Source organism: Piliocolobus tephrosceles, chromosome 6 (genome assembly GCF_002776525.5).
Source record: "Piliocolobus tephrosceles isolate RC106 chromosome 6, ASM277652v3, whole genome shotgun sequence".
Classification (NCBI taxonomy): domain Eukaryota; kingdom Metazoa; phylum Chordata; class Mammalia; order Primates; family Cercopithecidae; genus Piliocolobus; species Piliocolobus tephrosceles.
The window spans coordinates 146,003,547-146,021,717 of NC_045439.1; the positions used below are offsets into that span (position 1 = coordinate 146,003,547).

Consider the following 18,171-nt stretch of genomic DNA (forward strand, 5'->3'; position numbering starts at 1 on the left):
CCCCTGATCTCAGGTGATCTGCCCGCCTCGGCCTCCCAAAGTGCTGGGATTATAGGCATGAGCCACTGCATCTGGCAATTTCCTTCTAAATTTTTCTTTAAGGCAGTTTAGCATCATTTGTTTTCTTATTAATTTATTCAGAGTAATCAATACAAGTGGTCAATAACAGGAAATCGTATCTCTTTAGTGCCTCTGACAACCATTTAAAATATACTTATTGTTAACTTATGTTGCTCTATCAAAAATGTATTTTAGGCCAGGATCCCCTTTAGGTGGATCACCTGAGGTCAGGGGTTTGAGACTAGCCTGGCCAACATGGTGAAACCCTGTCTCTACTAAAAATACAGAAATTAGCCAGCATGGTGGCAGGTGCCTGTAATCCCAGCTACTCAGGAGCCTGAGGCAGGAGAATTGTTTGAACCCAGGAGGCGGAGGCTGCAGTGAGCCGAGATCATGCCATTGCACTCCAGCTGGGTGAAAGAGTGAAATCCCGTCTCAAAAAAAAAAAAAAAAAAAAGGATTTTAACAGACTTCATAACTCATGTTAAAGTGTCAGGTTACAGCTGGTCACATGAAAGATTTTATGTATGAAATGTTAACATACAAATAAGTCCTCAGTGGGACATGGTGTTCTATATCAGAGATGCAGAAGTTCCTTCTTTAGTATGTTATACATTTTATCTTTGGATCTGCATTCTTACTTGTTTTACTGATATCTCAGTAAGGCAGGTTCATGACCAAAATAACCATGTAGACGAAGATAACATACAAGGCAGTCTAATTTATACATTGTTATAAGGTCAAGACTACAAATTGCAAGATCAGAACAGCAAACTGGATCCTCCGTAAAAGAATAGTTATAATACCAGTACCAAATCACTCTGAGGACAATATGTTCAGCTCATATCCTGCTCTTCCACTTATACAGCTTTATTTTCCACAGGGCTTAAATCTCTGTAAGGAAATGGGTTCTTAAGGCTCACAGTTTGAAAGGAGTGATCTCAAGTTGTCTAGGACGACATATGCATTGTTACCTGTTTCCATGAACCAATCAGCATCTTCTAAATAACTGTCACAAACAATTTGAAGACTATAGCTATTTTCCAGGATAGCTTGGCTGTCTTTAGGTGGTTTCTAACTATAGACTACAGAAGTGTTTACAACATTTGATATACTGCTAGGCCCATGCAGCTATGATATGTTTGGCCTTTTCTCTAAATGTTGAGGTCCCTGTCGTTACCCAAAGAAGAATTTTAACCTTCTGACAGTCTTTCAATAACATCTATGTTCCCATCTTGATTTTGGGTAGCATCTCCATTGAAGTTCATTATCTCTCTACATGGTTATGCCTATTATCACCTGAATGTCTAACATGAAGAACATTACAAAGATTAGTAGGCTAGGTGTCAGACTGTTCTTCTAATATTGAATAACTAGGAGGAAAAAGGTAAAAAGATGTAGCCATGTTTTTTGTTTGTTTCCTGAAAGTGACATCAGCAATAGCCCATCTTGCTCCCCCACTAGAGTGGAGAGATGACAAGTCTAGCAACTTCTACTCATCATGGCCAGCTAAGTAGTAGTCCAGGGCTGCCAGTTGGGACATCCACTGTCAATCAGACCATTCCTGGGCAGATGGCTGAGGTAGCAGCAGTAGCTGACCTAAAGACTTCTGAATTCTTACTAACTTCTACAGACCAGCAACTAAATAATGTCTCTGTCAGGGATCACATGAATTCATCTTCATTTTGAGTACTCTAAAATGGCAAAATTCAACAGAAACCTGTTTCTTACTTTGTTCCAATAATATAAAGGTAGAAAATAAAAGAATGAACATTTCCTCCAATTGTCTTCTCTTCAGCACTGTAGTTATTAGTAAGAAAAGAATACAACTCACCACAGGGAGTTCTTTTAACCAAGCACATTATTTGTTATTACCTTTCTGGAAAAAGTCCGACTAGCAACATTCTATTCCCAAGGGTAGTCATTCCCAAATTAGAACACATTCATTTACTTTTATTTTTGGGACAGAGTCTCTCTCTGTCAACCAGGCTGGAATGCAGTGGCACAATCTTGGCTCACTGCAACCTCCACTTTCCCAGGTTCAAGCAATCTCCTACCTCAGCCTCCCGAGTAGCTGGGCCTACAGGTGTGCGCCACCACGCCTTTCATTTTTGTATTCTTAGTAGCGATGGGGTTTCGCCATGTTGGCCAGGCAGGTCTCAAACTCCTGGCCACAAGTAATCCCCTCTCCTCAGCCTCCCAAAGTGCTGGGATTATAGGCATGAGCCACCATGCCTGGCCAACATTCACTTATTTTATTTCATTTTTTTTGGAGACTGAGTCTTGCTCTATAGCCCACGATGGAGTGCAGTGGCGTGATCTCGTCTCCTGCAACCTCCGCCTCCATGGTTCAAGTAATTCTCCTGCCTCAGCCTCCTGAGTCGCTGGGATTACAGGTGTGTGCCACAACGCCTGGCTAATTTTTGTATTTTTAGTAGAGACGGGGTTTCACCATGTTGGCCAGGATGGTCTCAAACTCTTGACCTCATGATCTGTCCACCTTGGCCTCTCAAAGTGCTGGAATTACAGGCGTGAGCCACTGCGCCCAGCTCATTCACTTATTTTTTATGAGCTGGGTTAAAATAGTATTCTCTTTGAAGTTGCTAAGTCAAGGTGATGTATAGCTTTCTGATTCCAGGTTTTAAAAAATAATAACTATGTTCAAAATGCTCAACATATAGCCTCAGCTTTAGAGAAACCCTGACTACCCCTAGAATGTTTTACCCAATATATACTTTTCTAGATTCTTTTCTCTTAACATTAGTTCCATCAAATCTGGTTTAGTATATGTGAACCTTGGTACCACCACACTATCCAATTTCCCTTCACGTAGCAACATGAACTGCTAGACATTGCTAGATAATGAAAAATGTATGCCTGACATGGAAGAATACAAAGAATACCTTAAGCAATATTGTGGATAGAAAAGAAAGTTTGTTCATTACTTCTTTAATCTAACTTAGCCATGAAAGAAAGAAGAAAAGTCATAGAGAAGGGAAGAGGGAGAAAGAAAGAAGGAAAGGAGAGGAAGGAAAAGAGAGAGGGAAGGAGAGAGGGAGGGGAGGAAGGGGAAGGAAGGACAGAAGAAGGGAGGGAGGGAGGGAGAATGCCATACTATGGGGAATCTGACTTGGTTTTCACGTGGTCACAGCTTTTGCTATTCTTTTGTCCCTTTCTGATGCTCTTGAATGTCTCATTACCCTGGAAGCGCTGGCAGCTGTGTGCGTCTTGCCGCCAAGACTATAATATGCACACAGTAGTGAAGTTAGGCTTTTCTAAAGACTCTTTTCGCACCATACAAAAGTCTCAAGTGAAAGTAAGTAGGCCAGGATGACAGGCTCCACAGCTGCATACTCCTTGCCACAGCACAGCACAGAAAACACATAGATGTTTTTCCCTCAGACCTAGACTTACTCATTTAATCAAAGGCCATGCTTTGTGCTACATGTTTTGTTTAAAATTAAAAATGCTTATGTTAAAAATTTAGGTCTCCATTACTCAAAATTAGCTTTCTACGTCTTTTCTTAAAGAACATGTCAAATTTAGATATAGAGGAAAAAGTTTCACTTTAAATGATATAGTACAGTGTCGATAAATCAGCTCTTAGATTACACTGATTCTATTTCATGGATATTTTAAGCATCCAAACAAAAAGGGGGAAAATTAACGCAGACAAACACAATAGTTTCCCAGAGTTTTCCATAAGGGGGATTTGCAGCACTTACGATCTTAGGAAATGATGATAGATACAGATACTATAGCTGAAAATTAACATTTAGTGGAAGAGTTTTTGAAAACTTCCTGTTTGGGTGAATCTTCATCAATAGCCTGTCAAAAAAACTCTAAGGATTTAATACAGAACAGTGTTTAAAACTTCAACACATGCCACTCTTTTCAAAACAACTCTATATTTAGAACCTTTGTGTATTTTAAATTGCAAAATCTGAAATGTCCCCAATTTTTATAAGTCGCTTGACTCACTAGAGCTGTAGAGTATATAAAACGTTCAACCGGGCGTGGTGGCTCATGCCTGTAATCCTAGCACTTGGGCAGCCGAGGAGGGCGGATCACGAGGTCAGGAGTTTGAGACCAGCCTGGCCAACATAATGAAACTCCGTCTCTACTAAAAATACAAAAATTAGCCAGGTGTGGTGGCATGTGTCTATAGTTCCAGTTACTCAGGAGGCTGAGGCGGAAGAATCGCTTGAACCCGGGAGGCGGAGGTTGCAGTGAGCTGAGATCATGCCATTGCACTCCAGCCTGGGTGACAGAGACTCTGTCTCAAAAAAAAAAAAATGTTCAACACATACTATGCATAAGTAGACCATTACCATGACAACAGTTTCAATGAGACAGACAGGAGACAGAATCAATACTGGTACTGTACTCTATGTCTGCCAACCATCATTTTTAATTTTTAACATGACATTTAATTGGAATAGACTCAAATCTGTTCTGCCCCAAGAAAGATAACTAAATGGTATATTTATGACAGCCTCTCTTTTTTGTCTTTATTCTTCTAAGCAAAGTAAGATTTTCTTTTCTACCTCTGCTGCCTGAATCAGATTTTTTTTTTTTTTTTTTTTGAGACACGATCTCATTACCCAGGCTGGGGTGCAGTAGTGTGATCATAGCTCACTGTAATCTCAAATTCCTGGACTCCAGTGATCCTCCCACCTCAGCCTCTTTGAGTAGAGAGAATGAGACACTGTCTCAAAACAAACAAACAAACAAAATCACACTCTTTATCTACTGCAAAACAGTGTAAGAAAATAACTCTGGCCAGAGGTACCACAGTGCAGGGAAGGTGTGTGAAAGTTTTGACCCAAATCTATTCCTTCTTGAAATTTTTAACGGCAAAGCAGGGTAGAACACAAGAAAATTAAGTAGAATACAGGGAGCCATGCTAGTTTTTGTTCTACAAACATAAGGAAGTATCTGAAAAGCATTCACATCAATTAAGAGATTTTTTAAAAAACCCAAAACTTTACCCAAAATATCCCTAAGTATCAACTGATCTGTGTCCGTAGCCTAGTTCTTAGTTTCTTGATATTTATGTATCATCCTGAAGCTAATAATACAAAAATGGTACTTCTTTGGATTCTGTAACAAAAAAATTCATATTTTGTCTTCACCGTAGGGTGGGTGAGAGCAAGGGTTTTAGAGGCACATTATGGGGTTGGGGGAGGTGGGGAGAGGAGAGTTTCTCACTGTTTGGATTCATTCCTTTCCCTGGGGAGTAAGAGAAGAAGGGGAGGACTAGGTTAGACTGCTGAATATGGCTCAGGTAGTATGTGACCTCACACAGCTTAGTAAGACCAATATGACAACATGTAGCTAAGTGAACACTCATCTGTCTCCACAGAGGAGAAAAACAAAGCCTTTACCTTGATCTGATGACAGGAAGCTGTATTTAGGAGACAGGCTACAGGAACAGTATCTCTCTTTAAAAAACAAATAAAGGCATAGAAGGAAATAGAATGAAAAATTGTCTGCCTTAAGTGACAAAGCTGAAAATGGGGAAATTAATTCAAAACTAGTGTGTTAGCTCCAAAGGAGCTTTAGTCTAAAATATTATTTGAATTTCATAAGAGAAAGAATGATGAGACCCCTTCCAACTTTTACATTTTCCCATGTCTCTTCTCAGGTCTGTTGGCTGAAGAATAACCCCAAACTTTTTAAGACTGATCTGGAACATGGAATTTGGGCTCAACTTGAATATTCTTCCATTAAAACCTTGAAACATAATTTGTCTTCATTGGAGAACGGCTTCTTTTCTGCATTATGTTTCCAAATAATTAAAGTTACACAATCAGAACTAATGTGGCAAATTAAATGAAAATACAGAGTTTGCAACGAAAAGAAAAAAAAATGCTCACAAGGAGTTAGAGTTTATGAGTAAAGAATCCCTGCTGAAAATGAAACCTCGTTATTATACTATAGTTACTGTTTTTCCCAGCTAACATTTGCTGTGAAGAAACAACACGGGTAACAGAGCACAAGGAGAGAGTCCAAAATCCTTTCTAGTTGAAAAACTGCTTGAGAACTAGTACTACAGTTGGAACCCATCTACAGTCTAAGCCAGAATCTCAGAACAGGAAATCCAAAACAAATTTCATAATGAAATATCTGATATAATGGGATTAGCCTGGAAATAAGGGGCTGTGGTAGTTTTACATGGCCACTAATTCCTTGGCCAGGTGCGATGGCTCACACCTAATCCCAGCACTCTGGGAGGCTGAGGCAGGGGAATCCCTTGGGACCAAAATCCAAGAATTAGTTGGGTGTGGTGGCATGTGCCTGTAGTCCCAGCTACTTGAGAGGCTGAGGTGGGAGGATTGCTCGAGCCCTGAAGGTGGAGATTGTAGTGAGCCATGACTATACCACCACACTCTTTCCTGGGTGACAAAGCAAGACTACATCTCTTTAAAAAAAAAAAAAAAGGCCAGGCACGGTGGCTCATGCCTGTAATCTCAACACTTTGAGAGGCCAAGGCAGGTGGATCACGAGGTCAGGAGCTAAGACCATCCTGATTAACATGATGAAACCCCGTCTCTACTAAAAATAAAAAAAATAAGATGGGCATGGTGGCGGGCACCTGTAGTCCTAGCTACTCAGGAGGCTGAGGCAGGAGAATGGCATGAACCCGGGAGGCGGAGGTTGCAGCGAGCCGAGATCGCACCACGGTGCGATTCAGCCTGGCAACAGAGTGCAACTCTCTCTCTCTCAAAAAAAAAAGAACCACCTAGCTAAGCAGCTCCAAAGTTCCCAGCCAACGGAAACAGTGTGCGATATCAAGTGTTTATTGTTTTAATCTCTAGGTTTTAAGATAATATGTTATGTAAGTACTACTACAGGGACTAAAATCCATAGTTGAGCTCATTAGCAACCTCTATTGCAAGTTTCTATAGATTCACTTCTCTCTGGTGTTCCTTACTACCCAAGGAATGTCACCTCTAGTTCTCAGATCAAATGCAGGGCAAAAATAACTAAGTGCAATAAGATCAATGAATGATCAGATTACCTATCTTGCCCACTTTCCCTAAACCCCTAGGAGAAGTTAGTGCTCTTCACAAAATTCTATTTAAAATATTAAGAGTAAAACTGTACTTGTAATTTTAGGCTAGAAGACATTCCCTCAGATTAATACATACCATGTTCCAAAGATTAGTACCAATGCACCAATATTGGTATTAATATTAATATTGGTTCATTAACATAATGTGCCATTATTCACTAGGTCATTCAGCAAACACTTATTTAACCTTAAAAGTGCCCAAAATAAACAGACCACAAAGGCAAGATGAATTATATAAAATGTCCAAACATTTAAATTGATTTTAACCAGGCATGGTGGCTCATGACTGTAATCCCAGAACTTTGGAAGGCCGAGGCAGGCAGGTTACTTTAGGTCAGGAGTTTGAGATCAGTCTAGCCCACGTGGCAAAACTCCGCCTCTCTACTAAAAATACAAAAATTAGCCAGGTGTGGTGGCAGGAGCCTGTAATCCCAGCTACTTGGGAGGCTGAGGCAAGAGAATCGCTCAAACCTGGGAAGTGGAGGTTGCAGTGAGCTGAGGTCACTCTGGTGCACTCCAGCCTGGGTGACAGAGCAAGACTGTCTCAACAACAACAAAAAAAACTAAAAATAGATTGATTTCTCCCTTGAAGAAAAAAGAACAAAAAAAGAAAGAGAAAGAGAACCACTTAATAGGACTTTTTTTTTTTTTTTTTTTTTAACGTTAAGCTTAAGGCCGGGAATGGTGGCTCAAGCCTATAATCCCAGCACTCTGGGAAGCTCAGGCGGGCGAAACTGCCTGAGGTCAGGAGTTTGAGACCAGCCTGGCTAACATGGTGAAACCCCATCTCTACTAAAAATACAAAAATTAGCTGGGCGTGGTGGCACATGTCTGTAGTCTCAACTACTTGGGAGGCTGAGGCGGGAGAATAGTTTGAACCCAGGAGGCAGAGGTTGCAGTGAGCCAATATTGTGCCACCGCACTCCAGCCTGGGCAACGGAGCAAGACTCCATCTCAAAAAATAACATAACATAACATAACATAACATAACATAACATAACATAACATAACATAACGTAACATAACATAAAATAAAATAATGTTAAGCTTAGTGTTAGTTGTTCTGGACATTGTAAAACACTCTTTGTGGCAGAGAAGTATCTTTCTGTTAATCATACAGCCTGCCAGTATTCACAAGTTTTTCATCCTATTAAAAAGTATAGTTGGGCCGGGTGCAGTGGCTCAAGTCTATAATCCCAGTACTTTGCAAGGCCGAGGCGAGAGGATCACTCGAGACCAGGAGTTAGAGACCAGCCTGGCCCACACGGCAAAACCCCACTTCTACTAAAAATACAAAAAATAGCCCGGAGTGGTGGCGCACGCCTGTAGTCCCAGCTACTCAGGAGGCCGAGGCAGGAGAATCACTTGAACCTGGGAGGCAGAGGATGCAGTAAGCCAAGATTATGCCACTGTACTCTAGCCTGGGTGACAGAGTAAGACTCCGTCTCAAAAAAAAAGTATAGTTAACCTACTTATGCACCCCCACAAAACGTCTCTGTTGCACGTTCAATTGCCCTCTTTACTGTCTTCCTCTTCCCTTTTTTTTTTTTTTTTGCGATGGAGTCTTGCTTTGTCGCCCAGGCTGGAATGCAGTGGCATGATCTCCGCTCACCGCAAACTTTGTCTCCCATTTTCGAGTGATTCTCCTGCCTCAGCCTCTCTAGTAGCTGGGATTACAGGTACAGGCCATTACGCCTGGCTAGTTTTTTTTATATTTAGTAGAGAGGGTTTCGCCATGTTTGCCAGGCTGGTCTCCAACTCCTGACCTCAGGTGATCTGCCCACCTCGGCCTCTCAAAGTGCTGGGATTACAGGCGTGAGCTACTGCACCCGACCTCTTCTTCCCTTTTCATTGTGAAATCTGCAAGGCTCTTTTCTCTTAAAAAAAAAAAAAAAAAAAAAAAAGTCAACTTTCACTTAAACCAAACTCCCCTCCTGAAATACCTTACCTTTTCTTTTCAACTGTCACACTTCAATACTCATTATCTACCCCTCCTAACCAGGATCTTTCTCCCTATAAATCCTTACAACTGGGGTTCTGCCTCCTCTTTTCTATCTGTACTCACAATCAAAGAGTTCTTAATCTCACACTTTCATTTTTGCTTTAAGCTTGATATGGAACTTAAGATTCCCTCTGGATCCTCTCTTGAACTCTGGCTTTTCGAAGCAATTTTTCCATCTCCAATGCCCATCCATATCCAAACCGATCAAAGTCCCTTGATCCCTTTTCTATAATCTTTCTGTTACATCCATTGCTATCAGGTCTTTAGTACCTGACACTTCAAACTTTTGCTTAAGATCTTCCTTAACATGGATTGCTGCCTCCATTCTTCCTGATATCACACTCTAGGGTTAATTTTCATAAAATACAAATAACAAAGATCCCCAACTGGATTGATATAATGACACTGGTGATTTAGCAGCCTTACTTGAACCCGCTACCAGAATACTCCTTCTCATGGCTTCACAGCGGCTACCAACACTTTGACCCAGGAATACAACTTTTAGTATCTGTTGAAGAAAGTAAGACAAATAGGGCTGGGACAACAGGCTTATTATCTAAACCCACATAGGCTAGCATTCAAAGACTTTCCAAATTTACCCTTCTAGACTGTTCTGTCATTACTGTCCTTTATTTTGGCTCAAATCCTTAACTTGGAATTATGTTCCTCCTATCCAAATCTCTACCACTCAAAATCCAACTTTTTCAAAATTAGAGACACAGTCTCACTATGTTGTCCAGGCTGGTCTTGCCTCCTGGCTCCAAGCAATCCTCCCACCTCAGCCTCCTAAAGTACTGGAGTACTGGGATGAAAGGCACGAGACAACACCACACCCAGCCTACATGCAACTTAACAATACTATTTCTATGAAGTAATCTTCTCCCATTCTGAACTCTACCATTTAATTATCTACCATTAATCAGGCAGTTAATTGTGTAGTATTTAAAGTCTTATCTTGAACCACATTAAGTGTGTGTGTTTTTTAAAGCATGAGTGTATATTTTCAATACGTGCATGAGTGACTCTTCCAAATACAGCACAGGGATAATGATTGTTAACACACTTTGCCTACTGTGGTATGCAGTAATATGTTTGTAAACAACATTAATTACATATGTTTCTCCTTGCTGGACTGAACTAACACTGGGAAGAGGCTGTTCTGAAGGTAGCCTAGAGCAGTGAAAAAAGAAGCACCAGACAATTCCCAAAGATCACATTCTACACTGGATATTCATTCAATCGATAAGCACTTATGATACACAAATCAATGCCCCCCATGGACCTTTGAGGTCAAATAATTTAAAATAGTTTGAAAAACAATGTACAGCATGTAAAACACAGGCATATCTTCTATAGTAAACACTGAGTCTCCCCTCTACCACCATTCCCTATTCAAATAAAATGTTCACATCAGTGGTTTCCAAAGTAGGCACACGCAAACTTCACAATGTAAATATTAATGTTAGTACATGTATACAATTTAAAACAAAATAGCATACAGACATTGGAGAAATAGATTAAGAATGTTGTTATTACAGGGGTACATAATCAAAACATTTGGGGACTTCTGACCTATACTACCTAGACTGCTAAAAAGACGTGAGATTAAAGATTTAGCTGAGTACATGGGCTCACAACTGTAATCCCAGCACTTTGGGAGGCCAAGATGGAAGAACTGCTTAAGCCTAGGCGTTCAAGACCAGCCTGGACACAACATAGTGAGACCCTGCTGCTACCAAAAAAAAGGAAAGAGAATATGATAAAATAAGATTTATATGCCAATTCTAAAATTTACATGAATACACAAAGGGCTAAGAACAGCCAAAACAATATAGAAGAAACGCAAAGTCAGAGGACCTGTGCACCAGTTATCAAGACTTACTGTGAAGCTGTACTTATTAAGATAGAGTAGCACTGGTTTAAGGATAGTCAAATGGGTTCATGGAAGAGAACAGAGTTCAGAAACTGACCAACACATATATGGACACCTGCTTGACAAGTGATGCTACAGTCCAGTAAGAATGGTCTTTTCAATAGATGGGATATGGAGAGAAACAGAATTATCTTCACGAATTTGTTGGAGGCAAAGAATTCTTCAGCAGGACATAAAAATTATTAACTATTCGTCAGAAGACAACACCGAGGCTAGGTGCAGTAGGTCACGCTTAAGTTCCAGCACTTTGGGAGGCTGAGGCCGGAGAACAGTTTGAGGCCAGAGTTCAAGGCCAGCCTGAACAACACAGTAAACCTAACCCCAACCTAACTCTAATCCTGAGCTGCGACTGCATCGGTATACTCCAGCCTGGGAAATAGAACAAGCCAGATCCTGTTTCAAAAAAAACGGTGGGCAGGGGAGGGTACCACTAAAAATGAGAAAGTTACAGAGTAGAAGATATTTATAATATACAAAGAACTACAAATCATAAGAAAAATACAGTCAGCCCAATAGAAAAATAAGCAAGAGTTTTGAATAAACATTTCCTAAAGGCAATTATCCAAATGGCTAATAAACACCAGAAAAGGTATTCAATATCATTTTCACAAAAGAAATTTAACTAAAGACACAATAAGACACTACTACCCAACAAAGTTTAAATGAAGAGACAGACAATACCACATTCTTGCAAAGACGTAGAGCGCCTCACTCTGTCGCCCTCAGAGGCCCAGAGTGCAGTGGTGAGATCACTGTTTATTTTAGCCTTAACCTCCTTGGCTCAGGCGAACCTCCCACCTCAGCCTCCCAAGTAGGTGGAACGCCAGGTACATGGCATCAGGCTTGGTTAATTTTTGTATTCTTTTGGTAGAGATGGGGTTTTGTCATGTTGGCCTGGCTGGTCTCTAACTCCTGGGCTCAAGCGATCATCCCGCCTCAGCCTCCCAAAGTGCTGGAATTACGGAATTATAGGCATGAGCCACCATGCCTAGCCTCTACATTGTTGTTAATTGTTACATCTGGAGCTTCTAGTTCTTTTTGTTTTTTTTTTTTGAGACGGAGTTTTGCTCCTGTTCCGCAGGCTGGAGTGCAATGGCACGATCTTGACCCATTGCAACCTCCACCTCCCGGGTTCAAGCGATTCTCCTGCCTCAGCCTTCCTAGTAGCTGGGATTACAGGCGCCCACCACCATGCCCGGCTAATTTTTGTATTTTTTTTAGTAGAGATGGCGTTTCACTATGTTGGCCAGGCTGGTCTTGAACTGTTGACCTCAGGTGATCCACCCGCCTCGGCCTCCCAAAGTACTGGGATTAACAGGCATGAGCCACCGCACACAGCTGGCTTCTGGTTCTACATTCAGAACCTAGGCTAACCTTTAAGAGTGGATAATATCTAATGATCATTTTGCTTGGCTGAAAACAAAGATTTCCTTTTCGAGTTTTTTTTTTTTTGGAGACAGGGTCCCGCTCTGTCACCGAGGCTGGAGTACAGTGGTGTAATCAGGGTTCACTGCAGCCTTGACATCCTGGGTTCAAGGGATTCTCCTGTCTCAGACTACTGAGTAGCTGGGACTACAGGCACCCACCACGCTTTCAATTTTTTTTTTTTTTTTTTTTGAGACAGAGTCTTGCTCTGTCGCCCAGACTGGAGTGCAGCTGCATGATCTCGGCTCACTGCAACCTCTGCCTCCGTGTTCAAGAGATTCTCCTGCTTCAGGCTCCTGAGTAGCTGAGATTACAGGCATGTGCCACCACACCCAGTTTTTTTTTTTTTTTTTTGAGAAGGAGTCTCACTCTGTCACCCAGGCTGGAGTGCAGTGGTGTGATCTCTGCTCATTGTAACCTCAGCCTCCCATGTTTAAGCAATTCTCGTGCCTCAGCCTCCCAAGTAACTGGGATTACAGGCGCGTGCCACCATACCCAGCTAATTTTTGTATTTTTAGTAGATGCGGGGGGTTTCACTACTTTGGCCAGGCTGATCTTGAACTCCTGACCTCAAGGGATTCACCTGCCTCAGCCTCAAAAAGTGCTGGGATTACAGGTGTGAGCCACTACGCCCGGCTGACAGTCTCATCATTAATTATGAGAACAATAAGCTCTAGCAAAATACACTACTTGGTTGGTATTTCAATATACATACATATGTTAGAGATAAGGATAATGAGATTGAAAGCAGAACAGTGTCTCCACACATATATGATAAGCTTTCAGTTCCCCGTGGCCCATTAGCTCATTAATTCAGTGTATACTCTAAACCACTACAAGAGCAAATGTCTATCTACAACACGGGATAAAATTAAAATAAATAAATATAAGTGAATCTTTCAACTGGGTAAACATATTTTATGACCAGTTTCCCGTAAAGCATACTACCCACATCTGCCTTTCTCAGGCAATTCTAACTGATATAAGGACCTCACTAAGCAGACGCTCTGGAACATACTATAATATTTTCAGAAAACATAGAATACAAATGAATGATGCATATCTCTAGTGTTAAGAAAAATGCAGGTGTCTACAAAATAGGGAACAACAATCTCTTGGAAGAATGGTGCTTTTTGTATAAAAAGCAGAATTGATAAAAAGGTATTACAGTAGTAACATATATTACCAAATTTAGGGATTGAGAGAAGGAATTAATCTTTTACAGAAGGTTAAGCAACTCCTCAGACATACCAGTGTTCCCAGTAGACGTACTAGGAATATTTCACCAGCAGGAAATCACCCTGCCACCACTGACTGCATTATTCCAAACAGGCTGGAATCCAGTTACATTAATTTGCATTACTGACTCCCTCTCCAAAGTCCAAAAATTACATGGGGCAATGCTTAAGAAACCAACTGGGAAAATAGAAGAGAAGGAAATCACGTGAGCTTTTCAGTGTACAGGGCACAAATACTGGATGACCTAGCCAAAGAATGTCCTTCATTCCACAACAGTAACTGTCAAACTACCCCATAACATTTTCTATAGAATACAAGGAAAATGACCTAGTTTCTAAACTTCAATCTAGCTGAAGGACTTTAACAAACGAACTGTCACTCCTCTTCTCAAAACTCTCTAGGTATTACTCATTTCACTCAGAATAAATTCCAAACCCTCGGTAATTCTTATGAGGTTGCATATGATCTGGACCTACATCTATAACTTCAGTTCCTGTCACCTTATTTTACCTTCTTTGTCACCTACTATTCTGTAAGGGCCAAGAATTGTATGAAACTGTACACATCATCATTACTTATCATGGAAATACAATTTAAGATTACAATGAGATGCCACTACATAATAATTAATATTTAAATATAATACTCAAAATAATTAAATACTTAAAATAATTATAACTGTAAGGAATGATTATTCATAAGGAGTCACACAACACAACACAACACAACAAAACAGACTGCCATTCCCAGGTGTAGTGGAGGATGCTGAATAACATACCGTAGGTGCAAATGTAAATTTATAAAACCATTTTGGAAAAACGTTTGGCAAAAGCTACTAAACCTAAACAGAGTTATACTTGACAGTATAGCAATTCCATTCCTGGGTGTAAACACCAAAGAAAGTAATGTTTGCATTCGTCAAATAACATGTACACAAATGTGCATAGGGGTTTCATTCATAATAACCTAGAACTGGAAACAACCAAATTATCTACCATAGTAGAACAGACTAATAAATTGTGGTCCATTCAGACAATGTAATACTTCATAGCCATAAAAAAATAATGCTATACACGATATGGACAAAACTCATAAATAATACTGAGTGAAAAATCCCAGTTACAAAAATGTACATACAAATAATTCCATTTATATAAAGTTCCAAAACAGGCAAAAATAATCTATGGTGACAGAAGTAGAATGGCAATTACCTTTAATTGTTGGTTTGTCTTTTCTAAACTAGAGGTGTTAAACGCAAAGGAGCATGAGGGAGTTGGAAGTGTTCTATATATTGACCTAGGTGGTTATTACACAAGAGTATGTATACACATATATAAATTCACAGAGCTGTACACTTAAGATCTGTGTACTCCACAGTAATGTAAAAAATAAACATTTTGAAAATATAAATACACTCAAAAATATATATACAAAGTGTAAATTAAGTTAGAACTCAATACGCCGCACCACCCACTCCTCTGGGAAGTTTTTGGTTCTGTCAGGCCTTCATTTACTTTACTATTATTTTTACTGATTCAAGGAAAAGGAAAGAAGATACTAAGGAGGTAATTTATGCTCAAATAATTGCTTACCTTTAACAAAGGGCAGCTGCAAAGGTTTGGAAAGGAGAGTGGAAAATTAACCCCGAGAAGGAAATCCTTGTTTCTCAGGTATCTCTGGTGGCTCTCCCCTTCTGGCTCTCCCCAGGAGCGTAGCTGATAGAGCCTGTAGGAGGCTTTCAGAGACAGGAAAAGAGCTAACCATCTGAAACAAACCACAGCAGACACGCTTATTCAGTGCTCCATGGAGGTTTGAGGGTCATTCATAGCAGCAAGGAATGATCCAAGGATTCTCTCTCATTAACATAACTCTTTTGTAAATCTTTATCATTTTAGAAACAGTTCTTTCCTACTTTCCTACTTTCAGATAAATTCTTTCACATTACATGGTTTGCTACCATGAAAACTAAAATCCTCTGCAAAGCTCCTATCAATAGTTTAAAAAATGTGCCAGGTGCAGTGGCTCATGCCTGTAATTCAAACACTTCGGGAGGCCAAGGCAGGTGGATTATCTCAGGTCAGGAGTTTGAGACCAGGCTGACCAACATGGCAAAACCCAGTCTCTACTAAAAATAAAAAAAAAAAAAAAAAATTAGCTGGGCGTGGTGGTGCATGCCTGTAATCCCAGCTACTTGGGAGGCTAAGGCATGAGAATCACTTGAACCCAGGAGGTGGAGATTGCAGTGAGCTGAGATCACCCCATTGCACTCCAGCCTGGGCAATAGAGCGAGACTCTATCTCAAACTAACAAACAAACAAAAATTCACCTTGGCTGAGTGCGGTGGCTCACGCCTTTAATCCCAGCATTTTGGGAGAATGAGACAGGCAGATCAGTTGAGGCCAGGAATTTGGGAACAGCCTGGCCAACATGGTAAAACCTCACCTCTACAAAAAAAAAAAAAAATTAGCCGGGCGTGGTGGTGCATGCCTGTAATCCCAGCGACTTGGGAGGCTGAAGCAGGAGAATCACTTGAACCTCAGAGGTAAAAGTTTCGGTGAGCCGAGATCGCGCCACTGCACTCCAGCCTGGGTAACAGAGTGAGACCCCGTCTCCAAAATGAAAGAAAAGAAAAAGAAAAAAGAAACATTCACCTCTAGCACAAAAAGTCGTATCATAAAAATGTCTTCAGCCAGGCACAGTGGCTCAGGTCTGTAATCCCAGCACTTTGGCGGGCCAAAGAGGGTGGATCAACTGAGGTCAGGAGTTCGAGACCGGCCTGGCCAACATGGCAAGACACCATCTTACTAAAAATACAAAAATTAGCCAGGCATGGTTGTGCACACCTATAATCCCAGCTACTTGGGAGGCTGAGGCAGGAGAGTAACTTGAACCCAGGAAGTGGAGGTTGCAGTGAGCCAAAATTGAGTCACTGCACTCCAACCTAGGCGACCGAGCGATATTTCGTCTCCAAAAAAGAAAAAAAAATAACAAACCTTCATATTAAGGAGATAACCATTTCTAATTACATAAATCAAAAAGTAATAATATCAGTGAGAACCATTATACCAAAGAACAGAGAATTAAACTTCATAACACTTGAGGCAGGCTATGCTGCAATCACCACTAACTAAATGAATCACCAGCTTCCATTCGCCCTGTAGAAACAAGTAAAATAAGACTTACTAGAAATTACAGGAGAAAAGCCTAAACAGTTTATATTTAAGGTGTGTGTGTGTGTGTATACATATGTGTGTCTATGTGTGTGGTGTGGTGTGTGTGTGTGTGTGTGTGTGCACGCGTGTGTATTCTCATTCTGTTGCCTGGGCTGGGGTGCAGTGGCATGATCTAGGCTCACTGCAACCTCTGCTTCCTGGGTTCAAGCGATTCTCCCCGCTCGGCCTCCTGAGTAGCTAGAACAGGCCATTGGCACCATGACCGGCTAATTTTTGTATTTTTATTACAGACAGGGTTTCATCATGTTGGCCAGGCTGCCATCAAACTCCTGACCTCAGGTGATCCACCTCCCTCAGTCTCCCAAAGTGCTGGATTACAGGCATGACCACCGCGCCTGGCCTATTTAAGGTATATTATGAAGCATCATACAATTATTAAATGAGCAAAAGAAAGGTACAATTCACTTATGAATAACAAATTAGTCTGTCTGTTCGTTTTGCTTTATTCTGAGATGGAGTCTCGCTCTGTTGTCCAGGCTGGAGTGCAGTGGAGCGATCCTGACTCACTGCAACCTTCGCCTCCTGGGTTCAAGCAATTCTCTTGCCTCGGCCTCCCGAGTAGCTGGGACTACAAGGGTGTACCACCACACCCAGCTAATTTTTGTATTTTTGGTAGAGATAGGGTTTCACCATGTTAGCCAGGCTGGTCTTGAACTCCTGACCTTAAGAGATCCACCTGCCTTGGCCTCCCAAAGTGCTGGGATTACAAGTGTGAGCCACTGTATCTGGGCCTAGCGAACAAACTTTATACGGAATTTTGCTCTTGTTGCCTCAACTGATCCTGGCTGGCCTCAACTAATTCAGGCTGGAGTGCAATGGTGCAATCTCAGCTCACGGCAACCTCCACCTTCCAGGTTCAAGCAATTCTCCTGCCTCAGCCTCCTGAGTAGCTGGGATTACAGGTAGGCACCACTATGTCCAGCTAATTTTGTATTTTTTAGAGATGGGGTTTCTCCATGTTGGTCAGGCTGGTCTCGAACTGCCAACCTCAGGTGATCCAACCACCTCGGCCTCCCAAAGTGCTGGGATTACAGGCATAAGCCACCGTGCCTGGCCTACAAACTTTATTCTTTTTTTTTTTTTTTTTTTTTTTGAGACAGAGTCTTGCTCTGTCGCCCAGGCTGGAGTGCAGTGGCCGGATCTCAGCTCACTGCAAACTCCGCCTCCCGGGTTCCCGCCATTCTCCTGCCTCAGCCTCCCG

At 41.2% G+C, this 18,171-nt stretch overlaps 1 protein-coding gene across 3 annotated transcripts in view; it reads right to left on the minus strand.

Moving 5' to 3' along the window:
* Positions 1-18,171, minus strand: part of INO80 (INO80 complex ATPase subunit) — a 140,153-nt gene that overhangs the window by 51,064 nt on the left and 70,918 nt on the right. For all 3 annotated transcript variants that reach the window (XM_023198368.3, XM_023198366.2, XM_023198367.2), the window contains one exon: positions 15,330-15,501. In XM_023198368.3, the coding sequence (XP_023054136.1) occupies positions 15,330-15,501 (172 nt within the window). The remainder of the gene's footprint in view (positions 1-15,329; positions 15,502-18,171) is intronic.